We start from the raw sequence: 19608 nt of genomic DNA, 5'->3' as shown, positions 1-19608 counted from the left end.
TGTGCTGTGCGTATTACATAATGCACACATTGTTTTACTGTTTCGCTTACGTTTTCATGTACCCAATAAAAATCTGTGATTCCATCACATTTAACTATGGATTATTTTGTGTTAAATAGCAAATGTGCCTACTCTGGTCTTGGTACGTGTGCTCTAGCCAACAGCAAGAGATTATAATGGATAAAATCCGGAATATTTTTTGTCAACTGGCAGTCAAGTATCAATCAGAGTAAGACCCTCAATATTTGTTGGAAAAGGAGGATCAAGATCACCGTGGTCTTTCACTACCCTGTGAAATTAATAATAATCTGTAGTCTAATACACTACATGGTTTCCCGAGTCGTAGTGGGAGGATCACACACACACCATATCATCGCGTGACTCCCAAGTTTACTTCAATATGATGGTTATCATATCAATATTTGTGCTTAAAGTTGTTTCTACTGTTATTTCTCGAATAATTCATTTTACCGACACAGAAAGATCCCACCATGTCGAACGAACAAACAAATTCTGTCTGCATTTATGAAATTATACCGAAACCTGTTTCCATCACAGCAGTCATGTTTTTTTTAAATACAATTACTTTACTGCATGAAAACTGTGGATGGAAACATGGTTAGTATCTGATAATTAAAATAAACTAACTAACTACATTTATCCAGATCAGCTGGGGCACATAGAAGTTAGGCTGAGGGTGAGTGTTGGAGTTCCAAGCTTTCCCGGAAGGTAAAGACTATTTTAATCCAGGTGGTTCCAGCCCTGAATGCTGATTGGCTGAAAGACGTGGTATATCAGACCTTATATGATGGGTATGACAAAATATTTATTTTTACTTCTCTAATTATGTTGGTAATCAGTTTATAATAGTAATAAGGCACCTTGGGGGTTTGTGATATATGGCCAATATACCACGGCTAAGGGATGTGTCCTAGCACTTGCGTCGTGCGTAAAAATAGCCCTTAGCCGTGGTATTGTGGCCATATACACCACACCCCCTCAGCCTTATTGCTTAAATATACCATATGATGATGAAACAACCAACAATTTTTATTTACTTACACTTGAGGTGAGAATTACATTGTAGCTTTATGTACAAATCTAAAAACAACTAGGCACAGGCTGGTAAGGATGGACTGGTCAGAGTATCACAAAGCATCAGCTTCATAAGTCTCTGTTTTTAATGATTTGGGTTGTATCTATGGAAATGATTTTATAACAATATACAAAAACTACATAGAAAATATACATATTAAAACATGTCCCTTGATATCCCATAGCCTATAAGCAAAACCAAAAGGTGTCTCTGTAAACATTTTGAGCATCAGTGAACGACAGATTCCCATTTTATCAGGCTGCCTAATGTCTTAACAGATCATAATATCCATATTCACACTGGTAAAATTAGTTCTTGAATACTATCCTGCATATTATCCTGTTTCATAAATACTCAATGGTACTCTTCAAAATAACAAATTCACAAAAATTGTAAAGGGATACTTTGGGATTTTGGCAATGAGGTCTTTATCTACTTTCCAGAGTCAGGGGAAGGTTGTTGATACCATTTTTATGTCTCCGTGTCCAGTATGAAGGAAGTTGGAGGCAGTTTTGTGAGCCAATGCTAACTAGCATTAGCGCAATGACTGGAAGTCTATGGGTATCTCCTATGACTTCAAGTCATTGCGCTAACACTAGTTAGAAACTTCCTTCTAACAGCGTGCACCGACATAAAAATGGTATCCATGATTTCATCGGACTCTGGGGAAGTAAACTCAGCAAAAAAAGTAAAACGTCCTCTCACTGTCAACTGCGTTTATTTTCAGCAAACTTAACATGTGTAAATATTTGTATGAACATAAGATTCAACAACAGACAAACTGAACAAGTTCCACAGACATGTGACTAACAGAAATTGAATAATGTGTCCCTGAACAAAAGGAGTGTCAAAATCAAAAGTAACAGTCAGTATCTGGTGTGGCCACCAGCTGCATTAAGTACTGCAGTGCATCTCCTCCTCGTGGACTGTACCAGATTTGCCAGACCATGATGGACCCTCCACCTCCAAATCGTTCCCGCTCCAAAGTACAGGCCTCTGTGTAACACTCATTCCTTCGACAATAAACACAAATCCGACCATCACCCCTGGTGAGACCAAACCACGACTCGTCAGTGAGCACTTTTTGCCAGTCCTGTCTGGTCCAGCAACGGTGGGTTTGTTCCCATAGGCGACATTGATGTCTGGTGAGGACCTGCCTTACAACAGGCCTATAAGCCCTCAGTCCAGCCTCGCTCAGCCTATTGCGGACAGTCTGAGCACTGATGGAGGGATTGTGCGTTCCTGGTGTAACTCAGGCAGTTGTTGCCATTCTGTACCTGTCCCGCAGGTGTGATGTTCGGATGTACCATTCCTGTGCAGGTGTTGTTACACGTGGTCTGCCACTGCGAGGACGATCAGCTGTCCGTCCTGTCTCCCTGTAGTGCCGTCTTAGGCGTCTCACAGTACAGACATTGCAATTTATTGCCCTGGCCACATCTGCAGTCCTCATGCCTCCTTGCAGCATGCCTAAGACACGTTCACGCAGATGAGCAGGGACCCTGGGCAGCTTTCTTTTGGTGTTTTTCAGAGTCAGTAGATAGGCCTCTTTAGTGTCCTTAATAAAGTTTTCATTACTCTGACCTTAATTGTTTACCGTCTGTAAGCTGTTAAGAGTCGTAACGACCGTTCCACAGGTGCATGTTCATTAATTGTTTATGGTTCATTGAACAAGCATGGGAAATACTGTTTAAACCCTTTACAATGAAGATCTGTGAAGTTATTTGGATTTTTACAAATTATCTTTGAAAGACAGGTTCCTGACTTTTTTTTGCTGAGTTTAGATAAAAAGGCCATTGCAAAAATCTCGGAGTATCCCTTTAAGGCAGTGGTCACCAACCGGTCATCGCTATGGACTGTCCGATCTCCAAGGCATTCCTCGTCGATCGCCAAACATTTCTGTAAAAAACCCAGCGATAAAGCCTTGCGTTCCTATTCAATATTTTAGTAGTGAGACGGTAGGTGCACCCCATTCAGCTGCCCTGCGTGCCGGGAAGGTGAAGTGTTCCCATTGAATCATTTCATGTATCTGAAGGTACTAACTCTGCTTTCCCAGCGGGCCCGGAGAGCAAATCAAGTCCTATATAGGCCTACCGCTGGCCAATCGGATGGCTCAGATAAGTGTCTGCAGTAAAGTAGTGTGTGTAAAAAATAGATATATACAGTGGGGAGAACAAGTATTTGATACAATGCCGATTTTGCAGGTTTTCCTACTTACAAAGCATGTAGAGGTCTGTAATTTTTATCATAGGTACACTTCAACTGTGAGAGACAGATTCTAAAACAAACATCTAGAAAAATCACATTGTATGATTAAGTAATTAATTTGCATTTTATTGCATGACATAAGTATTTGATCACCTACCAACCAGTAAGAATTCCAGCTCTCACAGACCTGTTAGTTTTTCTTTAAGAAGCCCATCTGTTCTCCACTCATTACCTGTATTAACTGCACCTGTTTGAACTCGTTACCTGTATAAAAGACACCTATCCACAAACTCAATCAAACAGACTCCAACCTCTCCACAATGGCCAAGACCAGAGAGGGTGTAAGGACATCAGGGATAAAATTGTAGACCTGCACAAGGCTGGGATGGGCTACAGGACAATAGGCAAGCAGCTTGGTGCGAAGGCAACAACTGTTGGCGCAATTATTAGAAAATGTAAGAAGTTCAAGATGACGGTCAATCACCCTCGGTCTGGGGCTCCATGCAAGATCTCACCTCGTGGGGCATCAATGATCATGAGGAAGGTGAGGGATCAGCCCAGAACTACACGGCAGGACCTGGTCAATGACCTGAAGAGAGCTGGGACCACAGTCTCAAAGAAAACCATCAGTGTAACACTACACCGTCATGGATTAGAATCCTGCAGCGCACGCAAAGTCCCCCTGCTCAAGCCAGCGCATGTCCAGGCCCGTCTGAAGTTTGCCAATGACCATCTGGATGATCCACAGGAGGAATGGGAGAAGGTCATGTGGTCTGATGAGACAAAAATAGAGCTTTTTGGTCTAAACTCCACTCGCCGTGTTTGGAGGAATAGAAGGATGAGTACAACCCCAAGAACACCATCCCAACCGTGAAGCATGGAGGTGGAAACATCATTCTTTGGGGATGCTTTTCTGCAAAGGGGACAGGACGACTGTACCGTATTGAGGGGAGGATGGATGGGGCCATGTATCGCGAGATCTTGGCCAACAACCTCTCAGTAAGAGCATTGAAGATGGGTCATGGCTGGGTCATCCAGCATGACAACGACCTGAATCACACAGCCAGGGCAACTAAGGAGTGGCTCCGTAAGAAGCATCTCAAGGTCCTGGAGTGGCCTAGCCAGTCTCCAGACCTGAACCCAATATAAAATATTTTGGAGGGAGCTGAAAGTCCGTATTGCCCAGCGACAGCCCCAAAACCTGAAGGATCTGGAGAAGGTCTGTATGGAGGAGTGGGCCAAAATGTGTGTGCAAACCTGGTCAAGAACTACAGGAAACGTATGATCTCTGTATTTGCAAGCAAAAGGTTTCTGTACCAAATATTAAGTTCTGCTTTTCTGATGTATCAAATACTTATTTCATGCAATAAAATGCAAATTATTTAAATCATACAATGTGATATTCTGGATTTTTGTTTTAGATTCCGTCTCTCACAGTTGAAGTGTACCTATGATAAAAATGACAGACCTCTACATGCTTTGTAAGTAGGAAAATCAGCAGTGTATCAAATACTTGTTCTCCCCACTGTATAAAAAAAACCTACAGCAATGTTGATACTGTGAGATTTCAAACCATGACTAGAGAGACTGTCAACAACTACAGCAAAGAGCTGCTGTTTTTGAGTGAGTTTAAGTTCTTACTCAACACTTATATGCTATTAAAATAGTTCATAGGAGTAACATGAATTTGTGCATAAGGCAGAAATTATGCGGTGCGACTCGAGTTTTGCCATCAGCTGGCAGACTGTGTCCCTATTTGGTCAGTGTCAGTGGAGGAAAGGGAGAGAAGGGAGATGTTGAGAGGCAGACCCTCAGTCTGCTGCTCTCCCTCCGCTGGGCCTGACCATCAGATGCAGGCACCATCAGCCCAGATTTATTTTTTATTATTTCAAATATATGCTCACTTAGCTGTGCCTTACAAGTAATACAACTGATCAATTGCTGGTGTGATCATATAGCCTACCTCACATTTTGAAATATAAACTGAACAAAAATGAAAAACTCTACATGTAAAGTGTTTGTCCCATGTTTCATGAGCTGAAAAAAAGATACCAGAAATGTCCCATCTGCACAAAGCTTCTCTCACATTTTGTGCACACATTTGTTTACATCCTGGTTATTGAGCATTTCTCTTTAAGCCAAGATAATCCATCCAACTGACAGGTGTGGCATATCAAGAAACTGATTAAACAGCATGATCATTACACAAGTGCACCTTGTGCTGCAGTTGTCACACAATGCCACAGTTTTGAGGGAGTGTGAAAGTGGCATTCTGATTGCAGGAATGTTGCCAGGCCTCACAACCGCAGATCACGTGTAACCACACCAGCCCAGGACCTCCACTTCCAGCTTCTTCATCTGAGATCAGCTACCTGGACAGCAGATGAAACTTGAGGATATTTCTGTCTAATAAAACCCTTTTGTGGGGAAAAACTCATTTTGATTGACTGGGCCTGGCTCCCCAATGGGTGGGCCTATGCCCTCCCAGGCCCATCCATGGCTGCGAGCCTGCCCAGTCATGTGAAATCAGAGATTAGGACATAATTCATTTTTCCATTGACTGATTTCCTTACATGAACTGTAATTCAGAAAAAAATGGTGAACATTGGCAGGGCAATTGAAGCAAATACAATATGCCTATAGCCTACTGCACATACCTCATTGCTATACTACTGTTTTTAAACTGCTTAATGTTATGTAAGATTACATAAAACAAATAAATCTGAGCGGTAGAGCTTGTCTTGCTTTTGGACTCAAAAGTAATCTCAACTCAGATTGGTGACCATTGCTTTAAAGGATTATTTCAGTTGTGGTCCATTTAAAATGTTAAGGTTAAATAAGAACAAGTGTAATAGAGTCTTTTGGCCTGGAGCTGCTTATTATATTGAGTTTAGGGTATGAAAGGGAGTAAGTTCGCAAAGCAGCAAATGCCAATGTTCAATACCTATAGTAGGCAGCATTTGTTAATAAATTCATTCCCTAAAACATCAAAAGGTACATATCTACAGACTAAATAATGCCTTGGTCAGTGAGTTTTCCATTGAAAAGTTAACTGTGTATCAGTCAAGATCTAAAATATACTGCGCTTTTTGTCAATGTAATAGTAAGGCTGATTGTGTGTGTGTATTGGTGTGAAGTCATAGCATAATGTACACAAAGGACAGAATAACTGGAAATAAAATGGGTAGAAAAGTTCATTGAGATATGAACTTCAATCCAATTCTGCTCCGTTAGGTCATGCTGGTGAGCATCCATTCGTTTTCAGAAACTTCACTGGAGGACAGTAGTGAGTGACCAACCCTCCACAACCAACTTGCCAGTCTGTGAGATCTGTACACAAGGTCAGTTAAGGAGGACAGGGCAGGGGAGGCAGCATGGTGGTCGAAATATAAAATCACACATTAATGAACGCATCTTCATATTCCTCATCCCTAACGTCTGGCTGCAAGGTATCCATCGAGTCCCCCTGCCTCCCACCATCCTCTTCAGTGCCATGACAGGTAGGACCGATGATGTAGCGGTAGTCTCCACCGACAGCCAGAGCTGCCCCAGAAGACACCACGAGCCAGTCTTTCTCATCCTCCTCCATCCCCACACACTGCCAGGGCATTCCTGACCAGAATGGGTCCTTCCTTGGGCCCAGTGCCCCTGCACCCTGCTCCCCCTTGTCATTCTCCAGGTTAACGTAGAGAAGGGCCTCCTTAATGCAGCTATGCCCTGGGGATAGGCTGGCCCACAGCCCCTCCAGCTGGTCAATCAGGTGCAGGAAACTGGGGCGGCACTTGGGAACAGGGCTCCAGCAGCTATGCATGATCTCATAACTGGGAAAAGAGAGGGAGAGGACTTGAACTGTCAGGTCGTTATTGTAAAGTAATGTGTTCTCAATGAGTTACCTGGTTAAATAGGCAGTAAAATATACAAACTCATGATTAAATCATTTTCATTAATCTGGCACCAATGCTGATAATTAGTCATTTGAAAAGTATAGCACCGATCCCATCAGTTCTGATGAAGGCCTTGCAGGCTGATTTTCAACGCCAGAGAATTTTCTATCAGACCCAGTGGACCACTCACATGTCGTCTCGGCAGTCAGGTGGCTGTTTGAGCCTCTCTCCCTTGATGAGGTACTCGTAGATTTCGGAGTTCTCCACCCCGGGATAAGGGGTCTGCCCCCGTGCCATGATCTCCCACATGGTGACTCCAAACGCCCACTGTGGGGAAAACAGAGTCAGTCAATTAACTTCCGGGGCCACTAAAAAGGCAAAAATAAGGAATTGACAGTTCCAAAAACATAATCAACATATCTATTAAACAGGGACTCAGTCAGTGAACTTCTGTGGCCACTACATCGTTTAAAAATTCGAAAATTAAATTGATTGGTCTGGAAACAAAATCAACATCTTATCCACGATGCATTGAATTGCATTACAAAACACAAATGTAATCCTTTTCACAGAGAGGATTTCAAGATGGGGATCCCGAACTGAAATATTCCCGCCCTACAGTGTCACCATCATTTAGAAAGTGAAGATACGAGTTTGTGTGTACTGTGACCACTATGAGGGTGCTTCCATCTTTGTATATACCACATCACTCTGAGTAGTGTAGACATTGTCAGCAAGGCTCTCCAGTGCTATCCACTTGACAGGCAGCTTTGAGACAGATCCTTGTCTGTAGTAGTCGCCACTGTAGATTTTCTTTGACAGCCCAAAGTCTGCCACGCAGACTGTCAAGTTTTCACTAAGCCTATGAACAAAGGAGAGGAGATGGTCACAATCTAACCCACAGGCAAGATAACGCTCTAGTAAATTCAGTGTAAAGTATATCAGAGGGAGTCCCAGTTAGGAAAGAGTAAAGTGACGGGTTGCTGTCTCAAATGTTGCCATATTCCCCATTTAGTACACTAGTTTTGACCAGGGTCCTACAGGGAATAGGGTGCCATTTGGGACAAAGCCACAGTCTACTGTGCTCGTAGATTCTCACATGCAGTTGCGCGCAGCCAGATCTCTGTGTATGATGCTTTTGTTGCTCAGGTACGCCATTCCACGGGCGATGTCCAACATGAACTGTATGAGCATCTGCAGTGACACGGTCTGTGTAAGGGAGAGACAGCAACATTTTGCTAAAACGTGATTTGAACCTATACAAAAAGTCTACTATGAAAATAAATAATAATTTGGGCCCACAGGTCAAACTGGTCTTTCCTCTAGTTCCATAACATGAAATAAATAAATTATTTAAAACATTGTATGTAAACTGTCAAATGTAACAGTAGAAGACCTGGAGTCCTCTGGACACACATTGGGCAGAAATGTATTATAGATGGTGTTATAGGGTGAGTGTACAAAACATTAGTAACACCGGCTCTTTCCATGACAGACTGTCCAGGTGAAAGCCATGATCCCTTATTGATGTTACCTGTTAAATCCACTTCAATCAGTGTAGATGAAGGGGAGGAGACAGGTTAAAAAAGGATTTTTAAGCCTTGAGACAATTAAGACATGTATTGTGTATGTGTGCCACTCAGAGGGTGAATGGGCAAGACAAACGTTTTAAGAGCCTTTGAACAGGATATGGTAGTAGGTGTCAGGCCCACCGGTTTGAGTGTGACAAGAACTGCAACGCTGCACGCTCAACGGTTTACCGTGTGTATCAAGAATGGTCCACCACGCAAAGGACATCCAGCCAACTGTGGGACGCATTGGAGTCAACATGGGCCAGCATCCCTGAGGGATGCTTTCAACACCTTGTGGAGTCCATGCCCCGACAAATTGAGGCTGTTCTGAAGGCAAAAGGGGGTGCAACTCAATATTAAGGAATGTGTTGCTAATGTTTTGTACACTCAATGTATCTATTTTAGTATGCATACAAGTGTGTATAAAATGTTTAGGGGGCACTCACAAAGGGCTCGTCTCCAAGGCGGGACAAGAGCAGAAATGTGTGAAGGTCCCCGTGCTTCATGAATGGCAGGATAACCATGGGGATGGGCAACCGTTGCTGAGGGCGACTGTGCAAACTCACTCCTAGAGGACCAAAACATATTCAATATAATCAACAACTCACTGCATTGAGTTTCTGTAATGACAGTTACAACTCTTTCTCTGATCCTAAGTAGCCTACTTGTACCCGTTTGTAGAATATATTATTATTTGTAATCTGGCAATGCCTTTCATAAATAAAGTTGTCATGAATTTCATTGAAATAAACGTTGGCCTAAGTCATGGGTTTCTTTCTTCACTACTAACCAATGAGCTGGATGACATTAGGATGATCAAAATCCTTCATATGAGAAGCCTCCTTCAGGCACTGTTCAATATCACATGACGAGTTGATATCCGCTGATGGAAAACAAAAAGTTATCACGACTTGCAAGGACGTATTAGTTCACATCAGGGGTGAAAGTAAGCCGGTATGGAGTTCTGGCAAAATAAATAGTGGGGGCACGCCATAAGACTCATGTTTTACCGGTAGGCCTATCACAATAATTAAAAAGATGCCAAGAAGAACTGTAGATTATTACACCATTATGTATCATTACCCGACCACATGTCAGTGTCATGACAAATGTGAGACTGGACGTGTGGAAGTATGCTCCAAAATACGGTATGGTTGGACAATGTAGTGACATTTTGCCACGGCAGAGATGAGTGGCCGAGACTGAGACGCACGCAAACAGCAGTGGATGCATCAATTCAGGTTACACACGTTTAAGTATTTTTGACAAATCTCCAAATCGAAATCATCATTCATTCCACTTTCTGGTGTTTTGTAACAGCTGTCTCTATCCATTCAAATGGCGGGTGCACAGTACACTGTAATGATGCTGGAATATAGATATTTTTAGAGTGGACAAACGTGCGCAGGTAGCCAGGCTTATTATAGGAGCCGTTTGAAAATCAGATGAAAACATCATGACTGGTTGTGTTTATGCAACATTAAAACATTTTTTTTTTTAAAGATAATACATTTTAAAAGTTAACCAACACATTTGTACTATTAGACCTACAGCGTACCTCTGAAATGAATAGGGATTCTGTAATTCTATGATTAGGCCCAAGCGTGTGCACACAAAGGAAGTTCCAAAATGGGAAGAAATCTACGTTCATGCCTACTTTCATCTGTTTCAATGTAATATCCACCGACTGTACACATTCATATAAAAAGGCAGTGAAAATGTAGTCTATAGTCGCTCACTCACTTTTGAGCACCTTCACGGCAACTTTCTGTACAGTACTGTCCTCCATCTTTAGGAAGGCCTCACGCACTGAGCCAAACTCACCTACTCAAACACAGAAAATTAAAAACCACTGGCACATTCATCCTGGGACAATAAACACTTTGGTTACAATTCAACATATTCCAAAACATCACAACACAGACATGAGGTCTGCCTTGTTATTTAGCCATACACGGTCATGATTATAGGCCATGCCAGACGTTAGTAAATGTTTTCCTTTGCAGTCGCCAGCATCTACCATATTATCTTTTTCTCAACAGGTCTACTTTCAGTCAACACTTTTAAGGGTGTGAGCTAGTTTGTATAGAAACGGTACACAAGGAAGCCCTCACCAACCTTTTCCCAACATGTGTCCGAGGGTCAGTAGTCTTTCTGGGATCAGGACGTCTTGCAGTTTGGCCTTTAGATCGTTATTGATACCCAAACTGTCCACTGGTGGGAGACACCGATTTAATTCATTACTCACCACCAAGGTCCACTGACTACAAGCACAGAGTGTCAACAGAGGGCGGCACCTTTATTTGTGGAGGCCGCAAGCCAAACACGACTGACTTTACTTACAGCTGGATTCTGGGAGCTCGGGGAAGGTCCTGTTGAATGACCTGGCTGCAGTGAAGGACACCAAGCGCTCATTCCCTGGGGGATTGAAGACAGACCTGCAATGACAAGCAGAGTCCTGCATTCACATACTGTATGGGCGCCGGCAGACCGACTGTCTGCAGTATCTACCAGAATCAGAGGCCTGGTTTGAATACTTTATGACTGCACTGTTATTCCTGCTTTGCCTTGGTTTAGTAACCTTGCAGTAAAGTTGCTCCTGTTCGAAGACTTCTAAAAATGCATTCTTCCTTCCTTGGGGTAATTGGTGAAAGGAATGTAGTGGAAACCTTGCTTTCCCTCATCCAATCATGTCAGCTCAGTGATAACTTTAAGGAAGGGATGAAAGGAAGGTAGGCTGCAGTCAAAGTATTCAAACAATGCCTCTGATTCTGGTAAATACTGCAGACCGTAGGCCTATATGTAAAGTCAGTGTACTTTTGGGGGGGGACCTGGCAGCTGTTTACAGTAGGTCAGTGTATTCATTGAAATACTGCTTTCAGCCCATGCAAATTAATTTAAACAGAAAATAATGTTTATTTGAAAGGCTTTGGCCTGGTCTAGTAAGAGAACAATGGTAGTATACCCAAACTGTGTCTCCTTCCCTCTGCGGTGCACTAGGACTGTCAAGAGAAGCCCCACCATGGTGGCCACCAGCAGGCCCAACAGAAGACCCACCCACACATGGCCTCTCTGCATCTGGGCTGCCAATGCTGGTGGAACACACACACACACACACAATTACAAACTGGCTTTACATACAGCAGAACGCCCTGTCACCTTCAAATTTGGAACATAGGTTTTAAAACAATTAGAGTGACAGGGCTTATAATGGAGAGTGAGAGGGGCTCACTGACCTGAGGCGGGCATGACCAGTACAGGCTGGCTCCAGGGCCCACAACCAGCCACTGTACACGCTGACACGTGGAAGGTGGCGTTGAAGAAACGACCGCCACCGGACAGGTGGGCCACATTCTCTTTAAAGAACAGAGCCTCCTGGAACACAACAACCAAAGTATGTCAGTGTGTATGGTCTACATAAGACATGCTTTGAGTTGAAGAAACTTTTTTAAAAAGCTTCCATTTCAAGGGAGTGCTGGGCTTTTAAATGTTTTTACACAACACACATTATGCTTTGGAACTGCTGAATACTGAGAAGGCCCTGCAATTGGGTCTCGGACCACCTGACAGGCCGCCCCCAAGTGGTGAAGGTAAGAAACAAAATCTATATGCTGATCCTTAACACCACAAGGGTGTGTGCTCAGCCCCCTCCTGTACTCCCTGTTCACCCATGACTGCGTGGCCACGCACGCCTCCAACTCGATCATCAAGTTAGCAGACGACACAAGTAGTAGGCTTGATTACCAACAACGACGAGACAGCCTACAGGTAGAAGGAGGTGAGGGCCCTGGGAAAGTGGTGCCAAGAAAATAACCTCAACAACAACAAACCAAAGGAGATGATCGTGGACTATCTACATCGATGGGACAGTACTGGACATTTTTAAGTTCCTCTGCGTACATGTCACTGACAAACAGAAACGGTCCACCCACACAGACAGTGTGGTGAAGAAGACAACAGCGCCTCTTCAACCTCAGGAGGCTGAAGACATTTGGCTTGTCTGGTGTGTGGTAGATTTCTCCAGCGTGTACAGGTGTATGAGACTGTCTCTCCAGTGTGTACATACACTTGTATGAGGCTGTATCCTACCTGTCCTTCTCCTCCCAGGTTCCACTGGACTTTGTAGGCCTTCAGTTTCCCCTGCAGCTCATCGTCCTCCAAGGTCGCCCAGTTCATGGACAGCTGCTGCTCCGTTAGGTCAAATGTCAGGTTCCGGGGGGCAGCAGAGGGCACTGGGGAGGAATAACACACAGGGGTGCAGTGTCAATGAATACATTTAACACCTTAAATTTGATCATAAAGAACATTATTAAAAAAAAGGTAGATTTGGTATACAGTACCAGTCAAAAGTTTGGACACACCTACTCATTCAAGTTTTTTTTCTTTTTTTTCTACATTGTAGAATAATAGTGAAGACATCAAAACTGTGAAATAACACATATGGAATCATGTAGTAAGCAAAAAAAAGTGTTCAACAAATCAAAATCTATTTTAGATTTGAGATTCTTCAAAGTAGCCACCCTTTGCCTTCATGACAGCTTTGCACACTCTTGGCATTCTCTCAACCAGCTTCATGAGTTGTGTTAACAACCTTGTGTTAACAACCCTCCAGGCGAGCTTCAATGCCATACAACTCTCCTTCCGTGGCCTCCAATTGCTCTTAAATACAAGTAAAGCTAAATGCATGCTCTTCAACCGATCGCTGCCTGCACCTGCCCAACATCACTACTCTGGACGGTTCTGACTTAGAATATGTGGACAACTACAAATACCTAGGTGTCTGGTTAGACTGTAAACTCTCCTTCCAGACTCACATCAAACATCTCCAATCCAAAGTTAAATCTAGAATTGGATTCCTATTTTGCAAAAAAAGCATCCTTCACTCATGCTGCCAAACATACCCTTGTAAAACTGACCATCCTACCAATCCTCGACTTCGGCGATGTCATTTACAAAATAGCCTCCAATACCCTAATCAATAAATTGGATGCAGTCTATCACAGTGCCATCCGTTTTGTCACCAAAGCCTCATATACTACCCACCACTGCGACCTGTACGCTCTCGTTGGCTGGCCCTCGCTTCATACTCGTCACCAAACCCACTGGCTCCAGGTCATCTACAAAGACCCTGCTAGGTAAAGTCCCCCCTTATCTCAGCTCGCTGATCACCATAGCAGCACCCACCTGTAGCAGGCGCTCCAGCAGGTATATCTCTCTGGTCACCCCCAAAACCAATTCTTCCTTTGGCCGCCTCTCCTTCCAGTTCTCTGCTGCCAATGACTGGAATGAACTACAAAAATCTTTGAAACTGGAAACACATCTCCCTCACTACCTTTAAGCACCAGCTGTCAGAGCAGCTCACAGATTACTGCACCTGTACATAGCCCATCTATAATTTAGCCCAAACTACTACCTCTTTCCCTACTTTATTTATTTATTTATTTTGCTCCTTTGCACCCCATTATTTCTCTCTCTACTTTGCACATTCTTCCCTGCAAATCAACCATTCCAGTGTTTTACTTGCTATATCGTATTTACTTCGCCACCATGGCTTTTTTTTTTGCCTTTACCTCCCTTATCTCACCTCACTTGCTCACATCGTATATAGACTTATTTTTCTACTGTATTATTGACTGTATGTTTGTTTTACTCCATGTGTAACTCTGTGTTGTTGTATGTGTCGAACTGCTTTGCTTTATCTTGGCCAGGTCGCAGTTGTAAATGAGAACTTGTTCTCAACTTGCCTACCTGGATAAATAAAGGTGAAAAAAAGAAGAGGAAGTCACCTGGAATGCATTTCAATTAACAGGTGTGCCTTGTTAAAAGTTCATCTGTGAAATCTTTCCTTCTTAATGCGTTTGAGCCAATCAGTTGTGTTGTGACAAGGTATGGGTGGTATACAGAAGATAGCCCTATTTGGTAAAAGACCAAGTCCATATTATGGCAAGAACAGCTCAAATAAGCAAAGAGAAACAACAGTCCATCATTACTTTAAAACATGAAAGTCAGTCAATGTGTAAAATTAAGAACCTTGAAAGTTTCTTCAAGCGCATCGCAAAAACCATCAAGAGCTATGATGAAACTGGCTCTCTTGAGGACCGCCACAGGAAAGGAAGACCCAGAGTTACCTCTGCTGCAGAGGATAAGTTCATTAGAGTTAACTACTTCAGATTGCAGCTCAAATAAATGCTTCAGTTCATGAAACAGACACATCTCAACATTAACTGTTCAGAGGAGACCGTGAATCAGGCCTTCATGGTTAAATTGCTGCAAAGAAACTACTACTCAAGGACACCAATATGAAGAAGAGACTTACTTGGGCCAAGAAACACAAGCAATGGACAATAGACTGGTGGAAATTTGTCCTTTGGTCTGATGAGTCCAAATGTGAGTTTTTTGGTCCCAACTGCCGTGTCTTTGTGAGACGCATAGTTGGTGAACAGATGATCTCGCATGTGTGGTTCCCGCCGTGAAGCATGGAGGAGGTGGTGTGATGGTGTGGGGGTGCTTTGCTGGTGACATAGTCTGTGATTTATTTAGAATTTAAGGCACACTTAACCAGCATGTCTACAACAGCATTCTGCAGCAATACGCCATCCCACCTGATTTGTGCTTAGTGGGACTATCATTTGTTTTTCAACAGGACAATGACCCAACACACCCCCAGGCTGTGTAAGGGCTATTTGACCAAGAAGGAGAGTGGAGTGCTGAATCAGATGATCTGGCCTCCACAATCACCCGACCTCAACCCAAATGAGATGGTTTGGGATGAGTTGGACCGCAGAGTGAAGGAAAAACAGCCAACAAGTGCTCTGCATATGTGGGAAATCCTTCAAGACTGTTGTAAAAGCATTCCAGGTGAAGCTGGTTGAGAGAATGCCAAGAGTGTGCAAAGCTGTCATCAAGGCAAAGTGTGGCTACTTTGAAGAACCTAAAATATATTTTGATTTGTTTAACACTTTTTTGTTTACTACATGATTCCATAGATGTTATTTCATCGTTTTTATTTCTTCACTATTATTCTACAATGTAGAAAATAGTATAAATAAAGAAAAACCCTTAAATGAGTAGGTGTCCAAACTTTTGACTGGTACTGTATGTCAATGCGGTCATTGTAAACTTGTGCTACTGCCATCAAGCAGTTCATTATTTAAAACACCATCTGTTCTAAAACCCAGGAGAGATTTGCAAGGAGAGGGAAATCACTAATCAATCAGTGTATTTGACCTAACAGCACACCTAACAGCACTAAAAATTGGTTGATCTCTAAGAGTGAGAGCCCATGGTCTCCCTGTAGTGGTATTCCTGACCAGCGTGTGGGGACACTGAGGCAACAGGCCTTAGTTCAGCACTGCAACACATTGATTTGGATTGAGGGCATGCACAATGGTTCATTGTACCAACAGCACTGGAATCAACTGGCCTGTGTCCTGGCCTGTGTCCAGCACTGCCAGTTTACCATCAAGGTCACCCCCAGAAACCCCAACTGCACTGCTCCCCTCAGACTCCCTCCCATAAACTCTGCTGCATGTATGTACACCTTATCTCAACAACAAACCTTATTTAAAACCTATCAGATTACACCGCATCCTATATAAAAAGTTAAAGGATTTAGTTCATGTTCTAGTATTTTGACAGTGTAACAACTTTGAAAAGTCGGCTGTGAGGCACAGAGGGCCAACAAACATGAAGCATTACGTTATATTCCCATTGTGATAAGGTTGCCACTTGCCATATTGTTGCATGAAACATCATGTGCTTTTCATGTCCAGCTGGTGAAGTGGTTGGTTGACCATGTGTGTATACTAAATGGCACCCTATTCCCTAAGTAGTGCACTACTCCCTAAGTAGTGCACTACTTTTGACCGAGGGCCCATAAATAGTGCAATGCATAGGGAATAGGGTGACATTTGGGGCGCATCCAATGACAAAAAAACAGTTGATGAACAAAAGAGCTGATATGTCATTATGTATTCTATTGGCTGGATGCCCACCTGCTTCTGGTGTCTGAAAGTCCAGCCAGCCAGAGAATAGGGAGGTCCCAACCTCATTGTCACAGCACACTCTAACACTGTAGTTGGAGTAGTAGCTCAGCCCACTGAGGATCTGTTGGAATGGTGGAACCTTTACACGCTGGTCCAGAAGTTCCACCTTCCTCCCAGAGTTCTTAGAAATCTGCAAGAGGTTTGAAGGAAGGAAAACATTCCATAAGGGTTAAAGTTCAAGGACAAATGTCAGAGCGTGTGGGAAAAAAATGCATGATATGTCATCCATCTTTTGAGGTGAAATTCTCATGTTTTCGTCAACAAATTCTTTCATTCAAAGAACGAAAAATAATAATACTCAAGGCGCTGCCCCCCCCCCCCCCAAAAAAAATATCTATTTTCATTATCTCAGTCTTGACTAAGCATTGATCCAAGGCATGAATCTCAATTTTGATGGTTGTCACTCCCATCCTAAATTGCACTGACAGACGACTTTCAACAACCACATCTCTTACAAATGCGTAAATATATTTAACTGCTGACTGAGTGTGTCAGTTTGCTGGCATATTCCATGACTGCTTTATTGAACATCCACATATAAGAATTCAGTCACAGGGTTATTTGATGAAGGAATTTAGCCAAATCCACAGCACTGGCCAGCCATCTCAGTTGTGCCGGTTTAATTCCTTTTTACCTGTGGGACTGGAGTATTAGAATATTATACAATTCTTTACCTGGATGGTGCAGGCCGACAGGTCAGAGTGTCCGGTGAAGCCTGGGCTCCAGGCCAGCGTGACATTGTTCTCCACCATGTGGACCACCTGCACACCTTTAGGGGCTGCTGGGAGGACTGCAGTCAAAGAAAAAGACGGGGATTTAGATTTACTAACATCAAACTCTGCACAGACAAGAAGAGCTAAGTGACAGCAGCGTCCTGCGATGTGCATTGACTAGCCCGGTCTTCATCAGGCAGCATATTCAATTTGAAAAGCAAATGCCTTGGTCACACATGACAGCACTGAATATTCATGAATTAGTCACCTTTAATGTGCACAGTGCCTGTTCGCGATACTGAGATACCTCTGACATTCTTGGCTTCGCAGTAGAACTTGATGCTGTTATTCACACCTACAGGGAAAGGGAACAGAGGTGGGAGACATGTTAAGTGAGGTACGCAAACCAGAGCCCTTTAAAAAGGGGAGGGTTCAGTCGAGGCCAAAAGAGTGAATTAAACCAGTCCCCTGCTACTATGCCTGACCAACAGTTTGTTTCTCCCATGTAAATGAGTCATTTTCACACTGGGAACAGTATGAAATGCATACCACAGTGGGTTACTTATATATATATATATATATATATATATATATATATATATATATATATATATATAGGAATGTATCATCTGGATTTCCACAACCTCAGCGGCAACCGATGGTGAAATTGCCACATCTCCAGACTTCCTAGACATCTTGTGCACTGAAAAAAACTGTATTTTATTCACGCCTAACTTGGATAAGGATCTAAGGGTTTTCGAAACCACCAATTTGCACAAACCAGCTACTGAAACTACAGCACGGAAACACAGGGAGTGCACAAGGAATAACTCCTAACCTAGACCGACATTGTTAAGCCTTGTTTCACTTTCCTTGAGCTAATCCTTCATGACAAACACAGTTACAGGAAGGCTTGTGTGTGTGTGTGTGTGTGTGTGTGTGTGTGTGTGTGTGTGTGTGCATTTTACTATCCTTGCAGGGACCAAAAGTCCTCACAAGGATAGTAAAACAAGGACAATTTGGATAAGTGGGGACATGCCCACATCCCCACAAGGAAAATGTTATTTTAGGCTTAGGGGTTAGGTTTACAAGTCAGGTAAAGGTGAGGTTAAGGGTAAGGGAAATAGAATTTTGAATGAGAATCAATTGTTAGTGTGTGTGTGTGTGTACTGTACAGTACAGTGAACAATATCAGGCAATAAGGGCCACTACCTGGTTAGTCATCCACTGACTGACAGAAAAACATGCCAGGGTCATAACAGGGAACGCATCTGGTTACTCTCACATTCCAAGGAAACATCAGTCTCTGGTAGCCAGATAGGAAAACATCAGCACCTGTTAAGTGGAGTATCTGGCTACTTCATTCCTGACTCAGAGTTAGAACTCAGCAGCAAAGTCTTTGTATCCATCCCAAATGGCACCCTCTTCCCTATTTAGTGCACTACTTTTGACCAGAGCCCTGGGGCCAGTTAAATAGGACAGAGGAACTAAACCAGCTAAACATAAGCAGGAAATTAAGGAGGAGAGCCACTAAGGTGAAAGGCTTACATATCACGAGAAGGGAATGAATCAGACTTCTAATGAACAATCCACTGGCTGGTGTCTACACGTATCAAACATTTACACTTGTACGTGTTCTCAACCAATTACAGTGCATTTCCACTCTCAAGTCATAACATTTGTTCTTTCTGATAAGGGGAATCATTACAGGTTTCCCTATCTATAGCCAACAAGAAAACACGTCATACAGTGCTGTGCCCATAGACAAAAAAAGCACTGTGTATTTACTCGTAGACATCAGCATAGCATAGACATAACATCGGAGTGTAAACCCTCAGAGGAAAGCGCAAGAAAGCCCTTCATTAGCGTTCCACCCACTGAGAATAACCTTTGGCTTCATTCTACCATTAAAACAGTTCTATTTCCAACTCACGCACAAATCTCTAAGAGCAGCTTGAAAGCCATAAAACCATGATCCCTTCCTTGCAAAGTATGACTAATGTCTGAGTTGCTCTTACAACAGACGGATGGCGGTCCACCTTATTGAACTAACAGCACTAACAGTCTGATCAGACATATGATTCATATGTCATT

General features: G+C 43.0%; 1 protein-coding gene across 2 annotated transcripts in view; it reads right to left on the bottom strand.

The window, feature by feature from the left end:
• Positions 1-1126: 1126 nt before the first annotated feature.
• The window catches only part of tyro3 (TYRO3 protein tyrosine kinase), a 31598-nt gene continuing 13116 nt past the window's right edge, over positions 1127-19608 (bottom strand). For both annotated transcript variants that reach the window (XM_021573920.3, XM_021573921.3), the window contains 15 exons: positions 17783-17869; positions 17476-17591; positions 16751-16931; positions 12846-12988; positions 11993-12131; positions 11722-11848; positions 11100-11194; positions 10875-10970; positions 10500-10580; positions 9547-9639; positions 9203-9324; positions 8285-8394; positions 7888-8047; positions 7376-7512; positions 1127-7122 (listed from right to left, as the gene is read on the bottom strand). In XM_021573920.3, coding sequence (XP_021429595.3) covers positions 6696-7122; positions 7376-7512; positions 7888-8047; positions 8285-8394; positions 9203-9324; positions 9547-9639; positions 10500-10580; positions 10875-10970; positions 11100-11194; positions 11722-11848; positions 11993-12131; positions 12846-12988; positions 16751-16931; positions 17476-17591; positions 17783-17869 — 2114 coding nt within the window. In that variant the 3' untranslated portion in view covers positions 1127-6695. The remainder of the gene's footprint in view (positions 7123-7375; positions 7513-7887; positions 8048-8284; positions 8395-9202; positions 9325-9546; positions 9640-10499; positions 10581-10874; positions 10971-11099; positions 11195-11721; positions 11849-11992; positions 12132-12845; positions 12989-16750; positions 16932-17475; positions 17592-17782; positions 17870-19608) is intronic.

The sequence above is a fragment of the Oncorhynchus mykiss genome, chromosome 19, assembly GCF_057628025.1.
Source record: "Oncorhynchus mykiss isolate SJ-2025 chromosome 19, ASM5762802v1, whole genome shotgun sequence".
Taxonomy (NCBI): domain Eukaryota; kingdom Metazoa; phylum Chordata; class Actinopteri; order Salmoniformes; family Salmonidae; genus Oncorhynchus; species Oncorhynchus mykiss.
The sequence above is the reverse complement of the archived record's forward strand: the minus strand, read 5'-3'. Positions and strand labels throughout refer to the sequence as shown.